The 18,574-nt window shown below is 45.7% G+C and overlaps 1 protein-coding gene across 3 annotated transcripts in view; it reads right to left on the bottom strand.

Moving 5' to 3' along the window:
* Positions 1-18,574, bottom strand: part of PRDM10 (PR/SET domain 10) — a 1,096,800-nt gene that overhangs the window by 107,495 nt on the left and 970,731 nt on the right. For all 3 annotated transcript variants that reach the window (XM_085647206.1, XM_085647205.1, XM_085647207.1), the window contains one exon: positions 13,920-14,026. In XM_085647206.1, the coding sequence (XP_085503332.1) occupies positions 13,920-14,026 (107 nt within the window). The remainder of the gene's footprint in view (positions 1-13,919; positions 14,027-18,574) is intronic.

An 18,574-nucleotide genomic window follows, 5' to 3' on the forward strand; every position in this document is an offset into this window, starting at 1 on the left:
TCAGATGCGGCGCCGGGCCCGGACCGGGGCTAAACTGGGGAACGGCGTCGTCCGGAGACGGTGGCACCGGGGCCAGAGCCGCCGGCTCGCTAGGCCTCCCAGTCGAGCCTGCGGGGCCCGAAGGAGCACCGGCAGGCGTCAACGGCGGAGCCAGGCCCCTTATGGCCGAGAGGAAGACACTGATCTCCGCCGGAGATGCGTCAGTCCCAGGGACTGGCAGGTATGGGGACGGACGCGGCTCCTGCGGCTCCGATGGAGCCGCGGGGGTGGTACCACCCGGACCCTCGACCGAGTCCCGCGACCGGCGAGTGGAGTCCGAAGAGCGATGTCGTCTCTTGGACTTCTTACTATGCTTCGACTTACCCGAAGACTTGGATCCCGACGATCGGTGGTGGTGGCTGCGGCTCCGTGACCAGTCCTTGGACCTCCTCCTGGACCGGGACCGTGAACGGCGCGGAGCCGAGTGTCAGAGCTCGAAAAGCTTGCGGGACCGCTCCCGCCTAGCCTTTGAGGTCAAGGCCCGACAGTCGGGGCACGACTCCGCGTCGTGGTCGGCCCCAAGGCAGTAAAGGCACCGGTGATGGTGGTCCGTTACCGGCATCAGTCGGTGACAGGAGTCACAGGCTTTAAAACCAGGCATCCTACCGGCACCAGTTCGAGTCGATGAGTAGACAAAAGAGTCTCAAAAAATGTTAGTCAAAAAGTGACTAAAGGGGTAAGCTCTTCCCGGATCGGCGCTGTCTGGTGTGGAAAAAAGAAGAACTGACGTCAGCGCGCGAGGGCGGCGTCTAAGTACTCCGACGACGTCATTCTGGCGCACGATACCGACGACGGACGTGGAGCCGTAGACAACGCCTAGCGGCGCGCAAGGGGTATTGCTGACGAAAAATCTTTCCGGATCCAGCCTGACGCCTGGGGATATTCTAAGGTGAGGAATCTAACTAACGTGTTTCTTTCAGATATGGGTGCTTATGCAGGCTGGCACTGAGGATTGGCAAGTTGCACAATGGCATGCTGACCAAGAGTGAAAAGTCCTTCTTGACTGATAGAGCTTTGGTCGGCTACAGAAAGGGAATCCTCAAAGGTAAAGCTGACAATCTTTCTTCAGCCAGAGACACTTTTGGCAGATTTGTATTTCATATGGACCCCGGGTACTGTCTTTCTTGAGCAAGTTTGCATGTCAACATTGATGGTCCGATCTGCAGACCTAGTCCGAAAGAAGAAGTAAGGTCACCTCCAGATCAAGTAAAAACTACTTTTCACTAGCTAGTTGTAAAAGGATCTGTAGAGAATAAGGGCCTGACACCTCATAGCAGCTGCCACACACTTAGAAAACATTTGGTGCTGACTTGAGCCCAGGCTGAAGAATGCAGAACTGGTTCTGAGAGATCACTATTCCAAAGTGATTTTCGAGGGCTCTAGCAAAGAAGGATGGAGAAACAAAGGTTCTGTAGCTCTATAGGTGCTATTAATGAAGATGAGTGAATATCTAATGCAGAACTAAGACGCAAAATATCTCTCTCTTCAGCCATCTATATACTTATTTTAAATTCAGGAAGGGATGACAGTCCAGGCATGAAATAATTTTCTTCACTAAGAAATAACAAGAGGGAATATCTTTGTTATTCTGTAATTGGGGCGTCTTCTCTACTGCCCTGTTGTAAAGCAGGATATTAATTTATGGACCAGACAATTCAGATGTAAGGTTATTGAGACATTCAGATGTATGGAAGATGAGAAAGAATGGATGCAGAATCCATTTCTCACAGTACTGACCACCCAATTATCTGTTATCTTCTGCCACAAGGGGAAAAGATTGGATCTTGCCTCCTACTTGGGTGCTGGTTGGTGATGTCCATGAGAAGGAGAGGGAGTCATTGTTTGGAGGGAGAAGATTTTCCTGCAGCCACAGAAGACTGTTGAGAGCCTTTTCCCCTTTGGTTCTCTTGCTTTCAAAAAAACTGCTTTCCTAGCAGTTGCAATTTCTTTTGCTTTGTGTAAAAAACAATGTGGGTTCTTTGCCAACCTCTTCCATAACCCTTTAACTGAAGTTTGGGAAAACCTTTCTGTTTTTCAGTATCAACAGTTTTCAGTGTTTCTTTCTTCATGTATTAAATTTCTCTATCTGGATCCAAAAAATTGCATATCAAGGATTTTCTGCTGTTTTGGGGGGACGAGAGAACTAAGCCTCATCCAAGAGGAGCCCTCATTGTAAATCTGCAATAACTACTTCAAGCATCCTAAATAGCTGAATCTGTAATCATGCTGATAGTTTGGTTTGAAGTAATATGTTCATCCTCTATGATTTGCTTAAAATAGTTTCTATCTTCACTAGGGATCAAGTCAATTGAGCAATCCAGTGAGCTGCAGAACTCTCCTTCTAACTGGCAAGAAGAGTATTGGAATTTACATCCCTCAATTCTGTAGAAGAGGAAGTACAGACCTTCTAACCAACAGCATCCATCCTTTTGTTTCCCTCTTGAGGAGGAATGGAGGAGGTTAAAACAAGGACAGTTTACTGTTCCCAACAACACAAAAGGGAATGTCATAAAGACATCTCACAGAAAAAAGTCACAAGAATCATGAGGTTGGTGGTTTTTTTTCGGCACACACCCAACATTCTATTAAAAGCAGAGATCTAGAATGCTTGCATCGTGGATTTCAAATATTCTGGAACTAATTCAACTGGTGGCTACCTTGTGGCCTACATATAATAGTTTTGAAGATTAATGTGCTATAGACAGGTTGATGCTTTGATTTTATGTCTTTTGGCAGCTCTATTGGAGAACTCATGAAAGGTGAGGATGTCATCCAAGATAGAAACCCTGTGAGCAGGCAATCCCAGTATTTTAGCTAAATATTTGCTCATGTCAGAGAAAGAAGAAGATAAAAATGTATCCTTTCTTGTTCCAGAATCACGTCAGTAATGAGATCTGATTTTTCATAGTCTCTCTGACCTTCTGTCGTTAGAGTAATTGAAAAGGCTTTCTTTGCTCTTCTGGCTTTCGAGGGTCTTCTGTAAACTGAGAATGCCTATGCTTTCTGGACTTACCCAGCTGCAACGGTGGCAGAAGTCATGCTGGAGGAGGAGCAGTGGTTGGAGGTGCAGGCATAGGTGGGCTGGTTGATGAGCCAGCATCAAAACTGGAAGAGTGAGCAATGAAATGGGCAGTGCTGTAGAAGTTGCATTTTCTTGAACTCTAAGCTGCAAGGAGTCATCTGCCACAGGAATAGGTGCAACTACCACAGAAGACAGCATATCCAGTGAGAGACAGCTGTTAAAGCCAGATGTCCCCTTTTTGTTTTTGCGAGGGCAAATGGGAAATTGGCCCGTTTGCGACTGCAAAATAGGTCTGTGCAGTGTACAAACCCTATTTTGCAACTTGATAACCTATTACCGACTCACAAAACAGGGTTTGCCACTCGCTATTAGGAAGGGGCATGCCAAGGACGTCCCTTCGTAAATAGCGAGTCGCACTTCTATGTACGATTGTTTTGTGACCGCAATTGCAGTTGCAAAACACTCGCAGTTTAACACCTATTTTAAAAAGGTGGTAAGCCACTCGCAAACAGCAAGGGGTTCCTTTGTGACTGGCAGTGAAAATATTTTTTATGAGCAGGCAGTGGTTCCACGGACCACTACCCGCCCTTAAAAAATGAAGCAGAAATGTTTCATTTTTCTTTTTAGGTCTCGCTGAGCCAGCGCATGGGCTGCTCTGCGAGAAATTTAGTAGGTGGGATTTCAAAGGGCTTCTACAGGCTTTTGGTGGCCTAGCGCTTGCGTTCACGAGAGCGTGCACGTGCGCAGGCGCCATCTGTCTTTGATTGCGATCACTTTCGCGGACCGCGCGGCCGTTTCACTTTCACGGCCGCGCGGCCAATGCTTGTTTTACTTTTTTATGCTTTCGGCCCGTCATTGATTATTTTGCCATCCGCTTCTGTCACCCCTCCTGCCATGTTTATTTTGAACTGCCTCATACCTTGTCACGTGACAAGTGCCATAACGGCTTCAGTAAACACTACTTTGTTGAGCTTGTTTCCGGTGTCGTGCTTCTTTCAAAATTGTCGCAGATCCTGTTCCGTTTTTTGCTACCCTCGTCCCGGCCGCCACGATAAATCTTTCATAGTTGGGGCCACACCTCCTGCTCTGTTGTTTGTTTGCAATTTATATTTAGGTACATTACGTAGCTTGTCCAGAATCGCAGGGTTTTGAGATGAAGCCAGGATTATCTTTGAAACATCCTGTTTACTAACACTCACCCTCCCTTCCTCCTCTCCTGTTTTCCACACCCAGCCGAGTAGCAAAGCCAATCTATCATTTCTATATCATCCGGCTCTCCTGCTTTTCCACCACTTTTTCCACTGAATCACTACTTTCGTTTTTCATCTTTCTAGAAAACGGTGATTTTAAGAAACCTCTCTTTCCTCTCCTTTCCTTCATGCGCTCCCCTGTGGAATGGATCCCAAAGAAAAAATACATATTTGTTCTGTTACGAAATGCAGCCTCGGCACGGAGAGAAAATAAAGGTTCACAATAAAAAAATAAAAAAATGTAACTAAATAGAGCAAGACTAAGTGGTCGCAAAGTGTCCAGAATGGTTTTATTCACACCCAAACACAGCGCCAATATTCAAGCTCTGCCACTGGATTGTTGTTTCCTCTGGCGAGTCACCTCGCCCCCTTGTGTCTCTCACTACACCTCCAGTGCCTCCAACCATGCCTCTGAAACTGACTGCCCTCAGGTGAGTTCTTGCCTGCTGTGCCGTCTCGGGTGAGCATAGCTCCGACCTCTAACAGTTGTCCAGCTTTCGTTTACTCTCTAGCGGATTCTTGCTTCACCTCATGTTCATCCACCCTCTTACTTCCACCATCGCTCCCTTATTATCACCTTCAACTCTTTTTTTATCTCTCTATATATTCTTGTTTTATCCCGGCTATTTTTATCTTGCGTGCCTGCTTTCATCACTCGCCTCCCGTCGTTCTCTCATTATCACCTTCTACTCTTTTATCTTTCCATAGTTACTTTCTCCTTTCTGTTTTTATCGCGTGTTCCTTCTTCGATCTCTCCCCTTCTTTATTTTCCTCTCGTTCCTTCGCATTTCCCTTTCGTTTGTTTCCCATTCTCCTTTAGCTCTAATTTCTTCTCCATCCTTCTTTCATCTTTACCGATTTTGCTTTTATCTTCGGTGCCAACATTTATTTTCCAAATTCATTTTTGCTCGAGAGTTCATGCAGTGTTTCGTAGCCATGGAAACTACTTACTCCCTGCAGATGTCTGCTTCCACAGTCGTCCCCATGAACACTGCTTCGTCCTGTCATGACAGTTCATAGTGCCTTTTGAAGATGGAAACATCTACGGGTGCCCCTTTTTCAGGCACGATTAAAAATTAACAATTATAATTAAAAAATGTACTACCAGAGGGGAGTTTCAACAGCTAGAACAACCTGCACGGATACAAAATACATTTAAAAATAAACCAGGCTGCTATGGAGCAGACATATTTGTTTTGTGTGCATGGACAAGCCACCCTTGTAGATGTCCGCTACGAATGAGCATAGTTTATCCATGTTTAACCGTGTATTTCGCAGCACATTTCACCATTGTAACCCATGTGTGCAGCACCAGTACTATGAGCCTCTGGTGCTCAGTGCCACAAAGGCTGCATGCGGCACAATAACTTGCTACAGTACAGAAAGCCAAGCATGTGAGCACGATGCTGCCGTCCAGTCCTAGATATTCTTACCAGCCTGCCAGTCCTCTTCAGACTGCAGCTCCTTTCCTCCCCCACTGCAAGGTAAAGGCTGTCCGTGGACTTCCGGCCACGCTTGCCTTCACCCTTGCCCTCTCGCCCCCCTGGCAAACCTGTTAATTACCCTTTGCACACACAAATCTCACCCCTGGCAAACCAAACGTCTCTTTGTGCTCAGTAATTCATCGCACCAGCCCCCTGCTTGGAATTCGCGCCCCTCCCCGCGCAGGCACATTTAAATGCTAATTGTCTGTGGAGCTCACGGCCATGACTGGACTCCTCACTAAAGTAAAACTCTCCCTCAAGTTTCAGAGTACTCCAGGGTCGGTGCACCATCTCCCTGGTGAAAAATTGTAGTCCGAAATCACATCCTGATATTGACAAGAGTACACAATGAAAGTGAGTTTTAACACCGACAACACTGCCCATTGTTATAGCACTCACTGCCCTCTTGACGCTTGAATAATGCCTGTCATTCGCGCCCGCTGGTATGTGCCTTGCAGTGATCTCAGAAGGATGCTTGCACCCATTTAAATAGTTGTTCGTGTTCCATTTACCCCCCCACTTCATTTCCCGCTCCCCATTAGCCACCCTTTCCACCTCCTCCGCTCTCTCCTTTCCTGCTTTACCACCCCGATTGTTTGCCCCTACCCCTCCTCCTGCTGCACTGCTCCACCGTCATAATGCCTCCTAAATACTGCTCCTCTCATCTCCTCTTCTCCTTCTCCCCCTCCTCCCCTACCCCTCCCCGTTCTCCTCCATCTTCTTCTTCCTCTTCTCTTCTACCCCACTGCTACCATGCCCTCTCCACTCGTGGCCCACTTCTGCCCTTCACTGTCCTCTCCCCTGGTAAACTGCCCCTAAGATCTCTCCCCATCTGCCCCGATGTTGCTATGTCCTCAGATCCCACGTCTCCTGACTTGCTCCCCTGCCCCCCCCCCCATCCTGCTCCACTGATGCACTGCTCCCTCCCCTCCTTCTGCCTGATTACTTGCTCTCACTCTCTCTCTCACTAACTCACTCTCTCACTAACTTACTCTTTCACTAACTAACTCTCTCATTCCTTCTCACTCTCTCACTATCTACCTCACTTTAAACACACTAATTCAAACTCTCTCTCTCTCACGGACTCTCTCCAAACTAACTCTCTAACTCTCTCTCTCAATAACTAACTCTCTATCCATCTCTCTCCCACTTAATAACTCTCTCTCTCTCTCTCACTAACTCACTCACTCTCTCACTCACTAACTTACTAACTTTCTCACTCACTCTCTCACTAGCACTCTCAATAACATTAACAAACTAACTAACTAGCACACTAACTGTTACACATGTACTATTTCCCAAGCTTCAGCCTCCTGTTATTTATGCCCCCATAACAAAACAAGCATTGGCATAGCCAATAGGTATCGCCTTTGGGACCTTATAAGTGTTTAGTTATCCAGCACAATATCCTTGGTGCAACAACATCAACTGTTGCATGGCTAAACACTTATAAGGTCCCAAAGGCGAGACCTATTGGCTATGCCAATGCTTGGTGCCATAGTCACAGGCCACATCACGACTGTGGTGTCTCTCTGCCATAGCAGCATAGTCACAGGCCACAACACAACTCTGGCGTCTCCCTGCCACAGCAGCACAGTCACAGGCCACATCAGGACTGTGGCATCTCTCTGCCATAGCAGCATAGTCACAGGCCACATCACGACTGTGGCGTCTCTCTGCTATAGCAGCATAGTCACAGGCCACAACACGACTGTGGCATCTCTCTGCCACAGCAGCATAGTCACAGGCCACATCACGACTGTGGCGTCTCAATGCCATAGCAGCATAGTCACAGGCCACAACACGACTGTGGCTTCTCTCTGCCATAGCAGCATAGTCACAGGCCACAACACGACTGTGGCTTCTCTCTGCCATAGCAGCATAGTCACAGGCCACAATACGACTGTGGTGTCTCTCTGCCATAGCACAACAGTCACAGGCCACAACACGACTGTGGCATCTCTCTGCCATAGCAGCATAGTCACAGGCCACATCACGACTGTGGCGAATCTCCGCCATAGCAGCATAGTCACAGGCCACATCACGACTGTGGCGTCTCTCTGCATTAGCAGCATAGTCACAGGCCACAACACGACTCTGGCGTCTCCCTGCCACAGCAGCACAGTCACAGGCCACATCAAGACTGTGGCATCTCTCTGCAATAGCAGCATAGTCACAGGCCACATCACGACTGTGGCGTCTCTCTGCTATAGCAGCATAGTCACAGGCCACAACACGACTGTGGCATCTCTCTGCCACAGCAGCATAGTCACAGGTCACATCACGACTGTGGCGTCTCAATGCCATAGCAGCATAGTCACAGGCCACAACACGACTGTGGCTTCTCTCTGCCATAGCAGCATAATCACAGGCCACAACACGACTGTGGCGTCTCTCTGCCATAGCACAACAGTCACAGGCCACAACACGACCGTGGCATCTCTCTGCCATAGCAGCATAGTCACAGGCCACATCACGACTGTGGCGAATCTCCGCCATAGCAGCGTAGTCACAGGCCACATCACGACTGTGGCGTCTCTGCCATAGCAGCATAGTCACAGGCCACAACACGACTGTGGCGTCTCTCTGCCACAGCAGCATAGTCACAGGCCACAACACGACTGTGGCGGCTCTCTCCTATAGCAGCATAGTCACAGGCCACATCACGACTGTGGCGTCTCTCTGCCATAGCAGCACAGTCACAGGCCACATCACGACTGTAGCGTCTCTCTGCCATAGCAGCATAGTCACAGGCCACAACACAACTGTGGCGTCTCTCTGCCATAGCAGAACAGTCACAGGCCACAACACGACGGTGGCGTCTCTCTGCCATAGCAGCATAGTCACAGGCCACAACACGACTGTGGCGTCTCTCTCCAATAGCAGCATAGTCACAGGCCACAACACGACTGTGGCGTCTCTCTGCCATAGCAGCACAGTCACAGGCCACATCACAACTGTGGCATCTCTCTGCCATAGCAGCACAGTCACAGGCCACATCACGACTGTGGCGTCTCTCTGCCATAGCAGCATAGTCACAGGTCACAACACAACTGTTGCGTCTCTCTGCCATAGCAGCACAGTCACAGGCCACATCACGACTGTGGCGTCTCTCTGCCATAACAGCATAGTCACAGGCCAGATTACGACTGTGGCGTCTCTCTGCCACAGCAGCACAGTCACAGGCCACATCACGACTGTGGCGTCTCTCTGCCACATCAGTCACAGGCCACATCACGACTGTGGCGTCTCTCTAACCACAGCAGTACAGTCAAAGGCCCCAACACGACTTTGGCATCTCTCTGCCACAGCAGCACAGTCACAGGCCACATCACGACTGTGGCATCTCTCTGCCATAGCAGCATAGTCACACGTCACATCACAACTCTGGAATCTCTTCGCCACAGCAGCACAGTCACTGGCCACATCACGACTGTGGCATCTCTCTGCCATAGCAGCACAGTCACAGGCCACATCACGACTGTGGCATCTCTCTGCCATAGCAGCACAGTCACAGGCAACATCACAAATGTGGCATCTCTCTGCCATAGCTTTACAAGCTCAATTCCCTACAAATGCTTTTAATGAAGTGAAATGCACAAATGGAGACAATTACGCAGTCTCAGACTTAAATTAGATGATCCACTAATCAAAAGAAAAAGTTATAAATAGACTCAGCAGGTTGCTATTTCTGGCAGTAAAAATACTTTATAAAACTTTGAGAGTAATCTGAAATAGAAGCGGAACAGCTGCAGTGAACTTTGAATGCCCTTTGTTGAACAGATACTGCACGGAAAAGTACAATGGGTTACAATTCAGTTCAAAGAAACTTTTTCTCAAAAGACTGAGTGGAACATGGATATATGCATGGTTCAATGAGGTTTAGCTTTTATTAAAACAATTCTGCCTCCATTTTTTTTACAGAAGTGCTCAGCTCTCCAGATGTATGAATTGAAAGCGTTTATGTCAGAATACAAGACTTTTCTGTGTGGGTGAAAACATGGGGCAACAGTCAGTCCTAAAAACAAACAAGCATTGGCATAGCCAATAGGTCTCGTCTTTGGGACCTTATAAGTATTTAGTTACGCAGCACAATATCCTTTCTGCAACAACATTAACTGTTGCATGGCTAAACACTTATAAGATCCCAAAGGCGAGACCCATTGGCTATGCCAATGCTTGTTAAAATGCATCCCGTTTTCCTTTAAGAAAAATTGGCTGCATTTAAAAAAAAAATGGCTTCATTTAAAAAGGAGTCACAATCCCCGTTGGGAATTGCAAACAATGTCTAAGACACTGTTGTACATTCCATTTTGCGAGTCAAAAAACAACGCAATTTGTGACTCGCACAATGGAAGGATAGTACATCTGGCCCTTATTGAGGTACCTCCAGGGCCTAGCCCTGGCAGTCAAAGGGTGTTAGGGAGTTTCAGTTCTTTACTCCAAAGCACTCAGGTTTTACCAGACCACAACAGAGAAGATCATCTCAACATAATACAAGTATTTCTTCAAACCCTCCACGTTGAATTCCTCGACTTGAAGTGGCGAGATCATGAATGCCTTACAGTTGAGAGCCTTAAAGTGGACTGGGAATACAAATAATGTGAGGAATGGGCTGGTGATGCCAATGTAGGGGCTTCAGAACAGTTCATACTTGGGGCAGAAGAGGAGGATGGTGCCTCGCTTGCAAGACTGGAGCAGCGAGACTGCAATGCTGATTGACCAACTGTTGAGTACGGGGCATACTCCCTCTTCATACCTGAACCTTTTTACACTTCTAAATGGGATAAAAGCCCAGAAGGCAGATTACACATAGATAAAGCACATCCTTCCAGTACATCTTCTCCATAAGACCACAACTTGTAAGAGCCAGCAAGCATGGTAGCTCAGAAAATGTGAGGAGAAAATCAGCAAAACGGTAGTCCCCACAAGAAAAAGTAGAAAACAAAGTGTCATTAAACGTCAAGTGGAGGCAAAAATGGCAGTGAAATCACAGTTTTCTGTCAAAAATAGGCTTAAGAAATATATTAATGTTCAATAGTAGTTCTCAATCAGCTGGTAAAATAAAACGGATTCACTGGCCCTGCACTACATGATCAGAAGGTTGGCAGCTTTCAGAATTCTTAATGCTGCAACCTCAGACGGCCACTGTATGCATAGTGCTATTAAGAGACCACATTTTCCCAAGTAAAACAGTAATTAAAATGGAAAAGTTCCCTGCATGGAGACAGATGTGCACACCTGCAGCAGGTGTCCCAGTTGCATGGATATCTAGGTAGTTGTTACTGATTTTTGGTCAGGGGCGAACAGGGATCATGGATGCGCACCATGACTTAGGCCTATCTCATTGTAATACTGTCTTTTAAGACTGGGAGGTGGCGCACCAATAACTATTCTCGTAATGGTAAGGGCTACTGCCCTTGCCAAGTGTTAAGTGCCGCGAGTGCGGTGGTGGCTAAATATCCGTTTTGTGTTTAGTAGCGATCAGTAGTGTGAACAGGCCTATTTACCTGTATCACAGGAGTGGTGCCTACTGGCTCACTCATGCAAAGTTCCACTTCTGTGCACTTAATTCCCCTTTGGCCTACACTGTGATTGTGTGTAGCACCAGACAAGTGATACGTAAGTGTGTGCATGCTAGAATGTATGTGTGCCTGTGCATGGTACATAACATTGAGGCCTGTGGGTTCCAATTTAGAAGCCAAGGATCTGGATAGGCTAGCGGTGGTGAAGACTGCAACCCCCAAACAGGAGATGCGGATTGCTGAGATTCTTGAGGGCGGCGATGGGAACACGCTGAATGAAGAAAGGGGAACCGAGCCTCCTATGGGCACATCCAAGGTTTCTTTCATTCAGAAACAGTTACTGGTCAGTGGGGCCTGGGCTCATTGTCAATGAGATGGTGTGTCTGATAAGGCTGGCACTGTAGGACCTGGGAATCACGAATGAGGGCAAAGCTTAGGCCTTTGAACCTTTATCAGCATATTTCAGAGGAGGCTGACAGCCAGGCGTGATCTAGGGTTGCTCTCTTGGCCTGTGTTGTGGGTCAATCAAAATTGGAGCCACTCCTGCTTTGGTAGATTGTCCCTTTGACAAAGGACATGGCAGAGGAGAGGGCACTTGAAATAAGATGACACCCACAAAAGGAATATAAAAAAAACAGACGCCAAATCACATCAGTGTCTGGATTTTGACTGTAAAAGTGGGAGCATGAGCCATGTAAGTTGTTCAACAGTACTGCTCATCAGGAGGGAAGATCAACAAGACTTCTAGGTGCTGTAACCAGGACTAGGGATCAGCGTCTGTTAGTCTACCTGATAGCTAAGGAGCCATCACCAAGGAAGTCGAGACCACTTGCCCTGACCCTGGAGCACAAGCCTTTTGCCTGCAAAGACCAGCAGACCCTGTGAGGAGGAGAATGCCTGGAGGGAGTGTGACCTTACACGGATCCTGCCAAGTGGATCCCAGTGAATGAAGTGTGAGATGCCTGGTCCAGCTGGGACCGCTGCTACAACGTGGGCCGCCTGTCTAATCTAAAAAATCTTGGGCCGTCGCCCCTTGTGAGAGCTGAGATTGGCGCCCCTCATTTCGAGAGCTGAAGTCAGCATCCTCTGTGTGACAGGAGGCAGCCACCGTAAATCTAGGGTCTTCGCCCTGGTGAGTGGTTAAGTTGGCCACTCCTATGTACCAGGAAGAGGCCACTGAGAAGCTAGGGCCATTATCTGTGTGCATGCTGAAGTTGGCAACCGTGAAGCTAGGGGCATCAATAGAGCCGTCGCCTGGGTGCGCAAAAGATGGCAATCCCAATTGAACCAGGAAGGGGGCCTCTGTGAAGATAAGGCTGTCACCCATGCGTGAGCAGACTTTGGCAACCCCTGTGTGACAAGGGAGGATCCACCATGAAGATAAGGACATCACCCATGTGCAAGCTGAAATAGTCTATCCCCGTTTGCCAGGAGGGGGCCTCTGTGAAATCAGATCAGGGCCGTTGCCCTGGATCATCGTGGCACGTATGCTGTAATGAACACTTACCGATTGCCACAGGAGCCGAGAGAGGACGTCTGACACTGACAACGGCTGCCCAAAAACTGAGAAGGCCTGACATGTCATCAGGAAATGACCCCGAGAGGTCACTGTTTCTCAGCAATGGACAACCGGAGCCAGCAAAGAAGTACCCTGTTTCTCCTGTGGTTGCTAGCTGCAGTAAGACTGTTCTAGGCTGTTGGGCCTGCTGGGGACGTGCACAAACTTAGCACCTAACACTGACTCTGAAGGCGAAACGTAGACATGATTGTGTGGGGACTAGCCAGGGCCACATCTGGAAGTCGCCTCCATTATTAAATGAGGAATAATTAACCCCACTAGAAGGGAAGGAGAGACTCATGAATTCCGCCCGGACAATGCTAGTGCACCAACCTTAAGAGACCGTGGGGATTATTCAGTGCTTTGTTTCTATGCTTTGTGTGTTTATATTAAAATGCTTAATTTTTTCATACAAGCAAGTATTTGACTAGACAATCATTTTACTGCCGTTACTGTTTGTACTTTGAGTTTTGCACCTGTGTATGCCTTACAGTTACCTCCTCTTCAAGGAGCTTTGAAATACTCAACCCTCTACCACTGAGAGTCAGCTGTTGAAATGGGTGGTAATCGTCCCAGTTACTCAGGACTCATAGTAGGTCAGGACCCGGGACAGCAGGAGTAAAAGGTCACAGCCCCTATGGTTGGGCCCAGTAACCCCTGCAGATTTTTTCAGTCAAATGTAAGCTGTCTTCTATTTGGCTGAATGGATTTAGTTTTCACAACGAATTTTTTTTAAACGTTGCCAATTATAGAAATGTTTTCTTTAAGTACTATTTTCATAAAAATATATATTTTAAAAAGTGTTATGGTGATCCAACACTTGCATGGAGATATTCTACTATTTATGGATACCAGAGATACTTCTATGATAAAGAACTTAGATTTTCCAAATAAGCTCTTCTAGAAATTGCAGAAGTTCCCCAATTTTCTCATTAAAATATTCAAAATCGCTCCTACGAGTAAACGCTTCCCATGCTCCCCTACAGAACATAATAAAACATTTACCTCGTGGTTATCACAAAGTGCAGATTTCCACCCTACCTGAGTGACTGGTTTCATCTGACCTGTGCTGACAGGAGCACCCATCGGTGCCTCTGTGATCACAAACTGGCCCGGAGGTATGGTCATCATTTGAATCTCTGGAGTTGCTACAAAGAATGAAGAAAAACATATAACAAATAGATATTAACTGGATTCTAACTGAAACAATAGCATCACTCCTTGTGGCGAGTACAGGCAGCAATACAGGTTATGGTTCCACACTTTTGGTATACTATATCGATGTGTTTGGTAGAGAATTTTACACAGTCTGGAGAGCATCTTGAACACTGCAGGGTTTTTCCAGCCTGCCAACTATAGCTATCGGTACCAGAGGCGGTCCACAATTTTCCCTTCATTGTGATAATATGACATTGGTCATTGGGGACATCCTTTACCCAAGCTATTTAGCTCTGTCCTAAGAAACAATCTTTTCCAGAACCTTAAGCATGTTAGTTCTCATTTAGGTCTATACAGATGTCCTAAAACATGCATGTGCCTGTCCCACATCTGGTGGAGCTTAAACAAAATGTAAAGGTCAAGGTTAGGGGGAAGCAAGAAGGGATAACACAAAACAAGCCTAAACGGGGGTGTTGGGGGGGCGGGTATATAAACACATACACATACCCACAAAAGAGAATCATTACATGTGAGTATCAACAGTTCTCTAATTTGAGGTATTAACGTTTATCTTAGGCAGAATGGAAAGGTTTAGTTAAAGATTATAATGCCTGGAAAAATAGAGAACAATTCACCAACAGGACTGAGGATAATGCAAATTAGGTTGTCATCTTAAAATTATGCTCTGAAGTCAGTGTCAAAAAAGATGTTTTCTGCTTGCAAATTTCAAAAAGGGAGATCATGCCAAAGAAGGAAGCCTAATCATTCATATAACATTTCTTTTGAGAACCTAGGCATCATTAATTGGTTTTCTCGCACAAAAATATTACACTCCACATTCCATCTTAAACTGGCTGACGTACATAAACTCTTCCATGTAAATGTACAACATGACATAGCAAAAGGGCTCTTAGCTTATTTCAATGTTCAGAGGCAGAATGGTGGGAGACAAAACTGTCAATATCGGAGAGAGTCAGGAATCAGTCTATTAAGTAAGCTCAGTGAATGTAAGTGTTAATGCTATATTCTGCCCAGGGCATAAATGCCAGTCACTTGTGTAGTTGTTCTGATAGGTGAATCAGATCTATTAACCAATGACTAGGCCTCTTTGGTTATATTAAAAGTATTCTTGTCTTCACATAACTAAACTTCATGACACCATCCAGTGCTTAATGTTTGCAGGTGGCTGCATGGGGTAGGCACCTGCACTCATTTTCGGGGACTTGGACTTACTTTTCATCAGACATTGATCCACACCAAGAGAACAGAAAACAAGAAAAGGGAGAATGAAGAATAAAGTGAAAGACAGGAAAATAGTGACAAAAGAAGAAAGCATGGATGAAAAAGAACCTTAAAGAGTGAGGTAAAGGCCAGGCATTGCAGGGTGGTGAAAGGAAGAGACATAAGGTCAGATCAAATGTAGGAAGCCTAGCCATTCAACAACCCTGTCTTTCAGCAACACAGGCATCAGACGTCTAGGAAGCCTTTGAGGCCTTCTACTTAATTATTTTTATGACAAATTAAACTGATCTATATTAAGGTATTGAAGGATAGGTGTGAAGGTAAGGCCCTTAGTAGCTGATCAAGGCATAATTTCCTTAGCTGTGGGAAATGCCACAGTATTGCCATCTTACATTTTCTGAGGTAGTGATCTATTTATGTTTTTGACATTCAATGAAAATTTGGCTGGACCATTGTCCATGATGACGCATTTATGGGTTTCAGAGATGATTCTACTTAATGAATTCAGCTATTTTTTTTTAACTCCAAGTAAATCAATGGCCATGAGGTTGATGCTGTGCGTTGTTAGCCAAAGGCATGTGGTTTGAGCTTCCATTGATATAGCACACATGAGAATCCCTCTATTTTTTCAGGTGGTACCTGGCCATGGTGTTGTCCATCTGAATCAGCATGTAGTTAACCTTCAATGATGGTTTGAGGGTTTTCAGGGCCAAGTAAACTAACCTACGATCCAGTATTTTGATATGATACAGGATGTCCTTTAGGGACCTGGCCCCATGGATCTAAAGATCTTTCTTGTATGTTCTAGATCTGAGGAGAGATATATCTGTTAATATTGGGAGGGAGGGCATTGACTGTTGGAAATACTTTTCCAACAGTCCTTCTTTCATAATATGTTTGTTTTCATCCACTGGAGAATGGCTGTAAACTACTTTTAATAACATGAATTTGTGTTCCTCATTCCCAATGCACTGATTCCACTGATCTTCCAAACACTTCAATTAAAAGTATGAGAGACTTGGCATTAGGGAATATGACATTTACCAGTGGCTGATGTTAAATTAAATATCCTCCATCGCCTATTGATCCTTTCAGGTATTATGAAGCGGCACAATAGCATCGCTACCTAGGAAAAGGGGCCTTGACAAGCTATTCATAGATGCTTTTTAACATTCTGGTGAATTGACAAAGCCAGTTCTTTCAAAGGACAGTCACACGCATCCTAGGACCGGTTTAGGGGTATCACCCCTCTTCAGCCAGGATAGCTTGATTCCAGTATCCTCTATATATGGAAACATTTAAATGTATCATCTTCCGAAATGGATTGCTACCACTACAATTCTTTTGAAAATTCTAATGGTGCTGATTATGGGCCAATTGAAAAACAATTAAAATGTGTTAATCACACTTTTGGAAAGAGCAGTATCGGTGGAACAGAAAAAGTTACTTGCCTTCAGTAACAATGTTTCCAGTTAATACTCTCGCAAACATTCACAGTAAAGGTACTGGATCCAGGAACTCTAGACCAGTACTCAAGGTTTAAAGATTGTGCAGCATAGCTCTGGCTATGGCGCTAGACCCTTCGAGAGATGTGAAGTCATGGAGGCATAAAAGGCACCACCCTATGCACTAACATCAGTTCCCAACCTTTTTTTCCAAGCTCTCAGAGGTGAAGACAAGATTGACAATGTTAGATAGAATGATGGCAGCTTATACAACAAAACTAACTTGGAGCCTTGTAATTCAACATCTGCATGGCCATTCTTCAGACCAGAAAGGCAGAGTGTCCACTAGGAAGATAATTACAGAAGGTAAGTCACTTTTTCTTCTGATGGATACTTTTCCTCACAGATTTCATCAATTTATGAATCACAAGGAAATTTAAGGATATGATACCAAAAAAAGCTGTGCAGCACTGATCGGCAAAATGACTATCCCAAAAGTCATTGGTGTTAACACAAGATATAGTGAAGGTGTGTACTAAAGACCAAGTTAGACCATTACAAATGTTCAAAATGCGAAAGCCCTGCAAATGCCGAAGAAGCAGATTTACCTCTCTTGGAAAACCCCCTAATGTCTGCAGGAGGCTTCTTCTTGGCAAGGGCATAGCACAACTTAATGAAAGGCCTAAGCAGTGGGACTGTATGGCCTTCTGTACCGCTTTGCTCTTTTTGGTACCTGAAAAAACCAGAACAGCTAAACTGTGCCCCACACCAATGCAAACTCTCTTTCTACTTGGTAGAATGCGGAGACGGGAACATGCTTGTAAGGTATTGCCTGTCCTCAAATGGGAAAACCAAATGAGGCATTAAGGACACCCTCTTCCAAAGCACCAACTTGTCTGGGAAGAATGACATTATTGGAGGATGAATGGATAGGGCCTTCAGCCCGCTGACTCTAAGGGCAAAGGTGACAGCTTTCAGAGAAGGAATACTCAAAGAATAACTGTGCATTGACTCGTATCCTCAAAGATTAACTGTGCATTGTCTCGTATAATAAACTCCTTAAAAAAGAATGAAATTAAGTTCCCCCTGGGAAATGGTGAAAGGAGAAGGGGTAAACATGTGGGTCAGAATCTTCAAAAGACCGATTAAAGCTGTTAAATAAAAGGCAACAAAGTTGACACATAATTATTCACTGTATCTACATCAAAGCTTTGTAAGGCCAAAGAAGTGCAAACAGCAAGATAACAACGGTGCCCAAAATGTATTAAATCTCTTCTTAGCCCCACATGTCACAAAGAGCAATCTGTAGCCAGAATAGACAGCTTTCAGGGAGAGAGTGCGAAGCGGGGAGATGATGGCCAATCCCTCTGAGGTCAGACTGAATTCACTAAAATAGCCCCCTTCAATCGCCACACATGTAGGTATGGCTATAATGTTTTGAGTGCAGTACTTTGCCTTTTTCAGTGTGAGAGGAGGTATCGGCAGAGTGGAAATTGAGGGCAAACAGAGAGGAAAAGTAGATCTTAATACCATACCCTCCGAGTCCTGCCAAATGCAACATCAACTGCACATTGTCCTTCACGAGCATCTTCAGAACCTGGGGTATTACAGGAATGGTTGAATATGCATAATGCAGACCAAAGTTCCATCTCAAGAAAAATGCATCCTTCAGGGCCGTGAACAACAGAACTGCAAGCAGCAAAATGGTAGACAATGAGCATTGCCCAGAAGGCACACTACAGAGGATGAAGACTGACTGATTATTCTTCAGATGGAGACATTAATTGTGATAATGAAGATGACACATGCTCAGGTCGTCCACCCTGTCACAAGCAGAAAAACATCATGAGT

This window comes from Triturus cristatus, chromosome 3_2, assembly GCF_964204655.1.
Source record: "Triturus cristatus chromosome 3_2, aTriCri1.1, whole genome shotgun sequence".
In the NCBI taxonomy this organism is placed as follows: domain Eukaryota; kingdom Metazoa; phylum Chordata; class Amphibia; order Caudata; family Salamandridae; genus Triturus; species Triturus cristatus.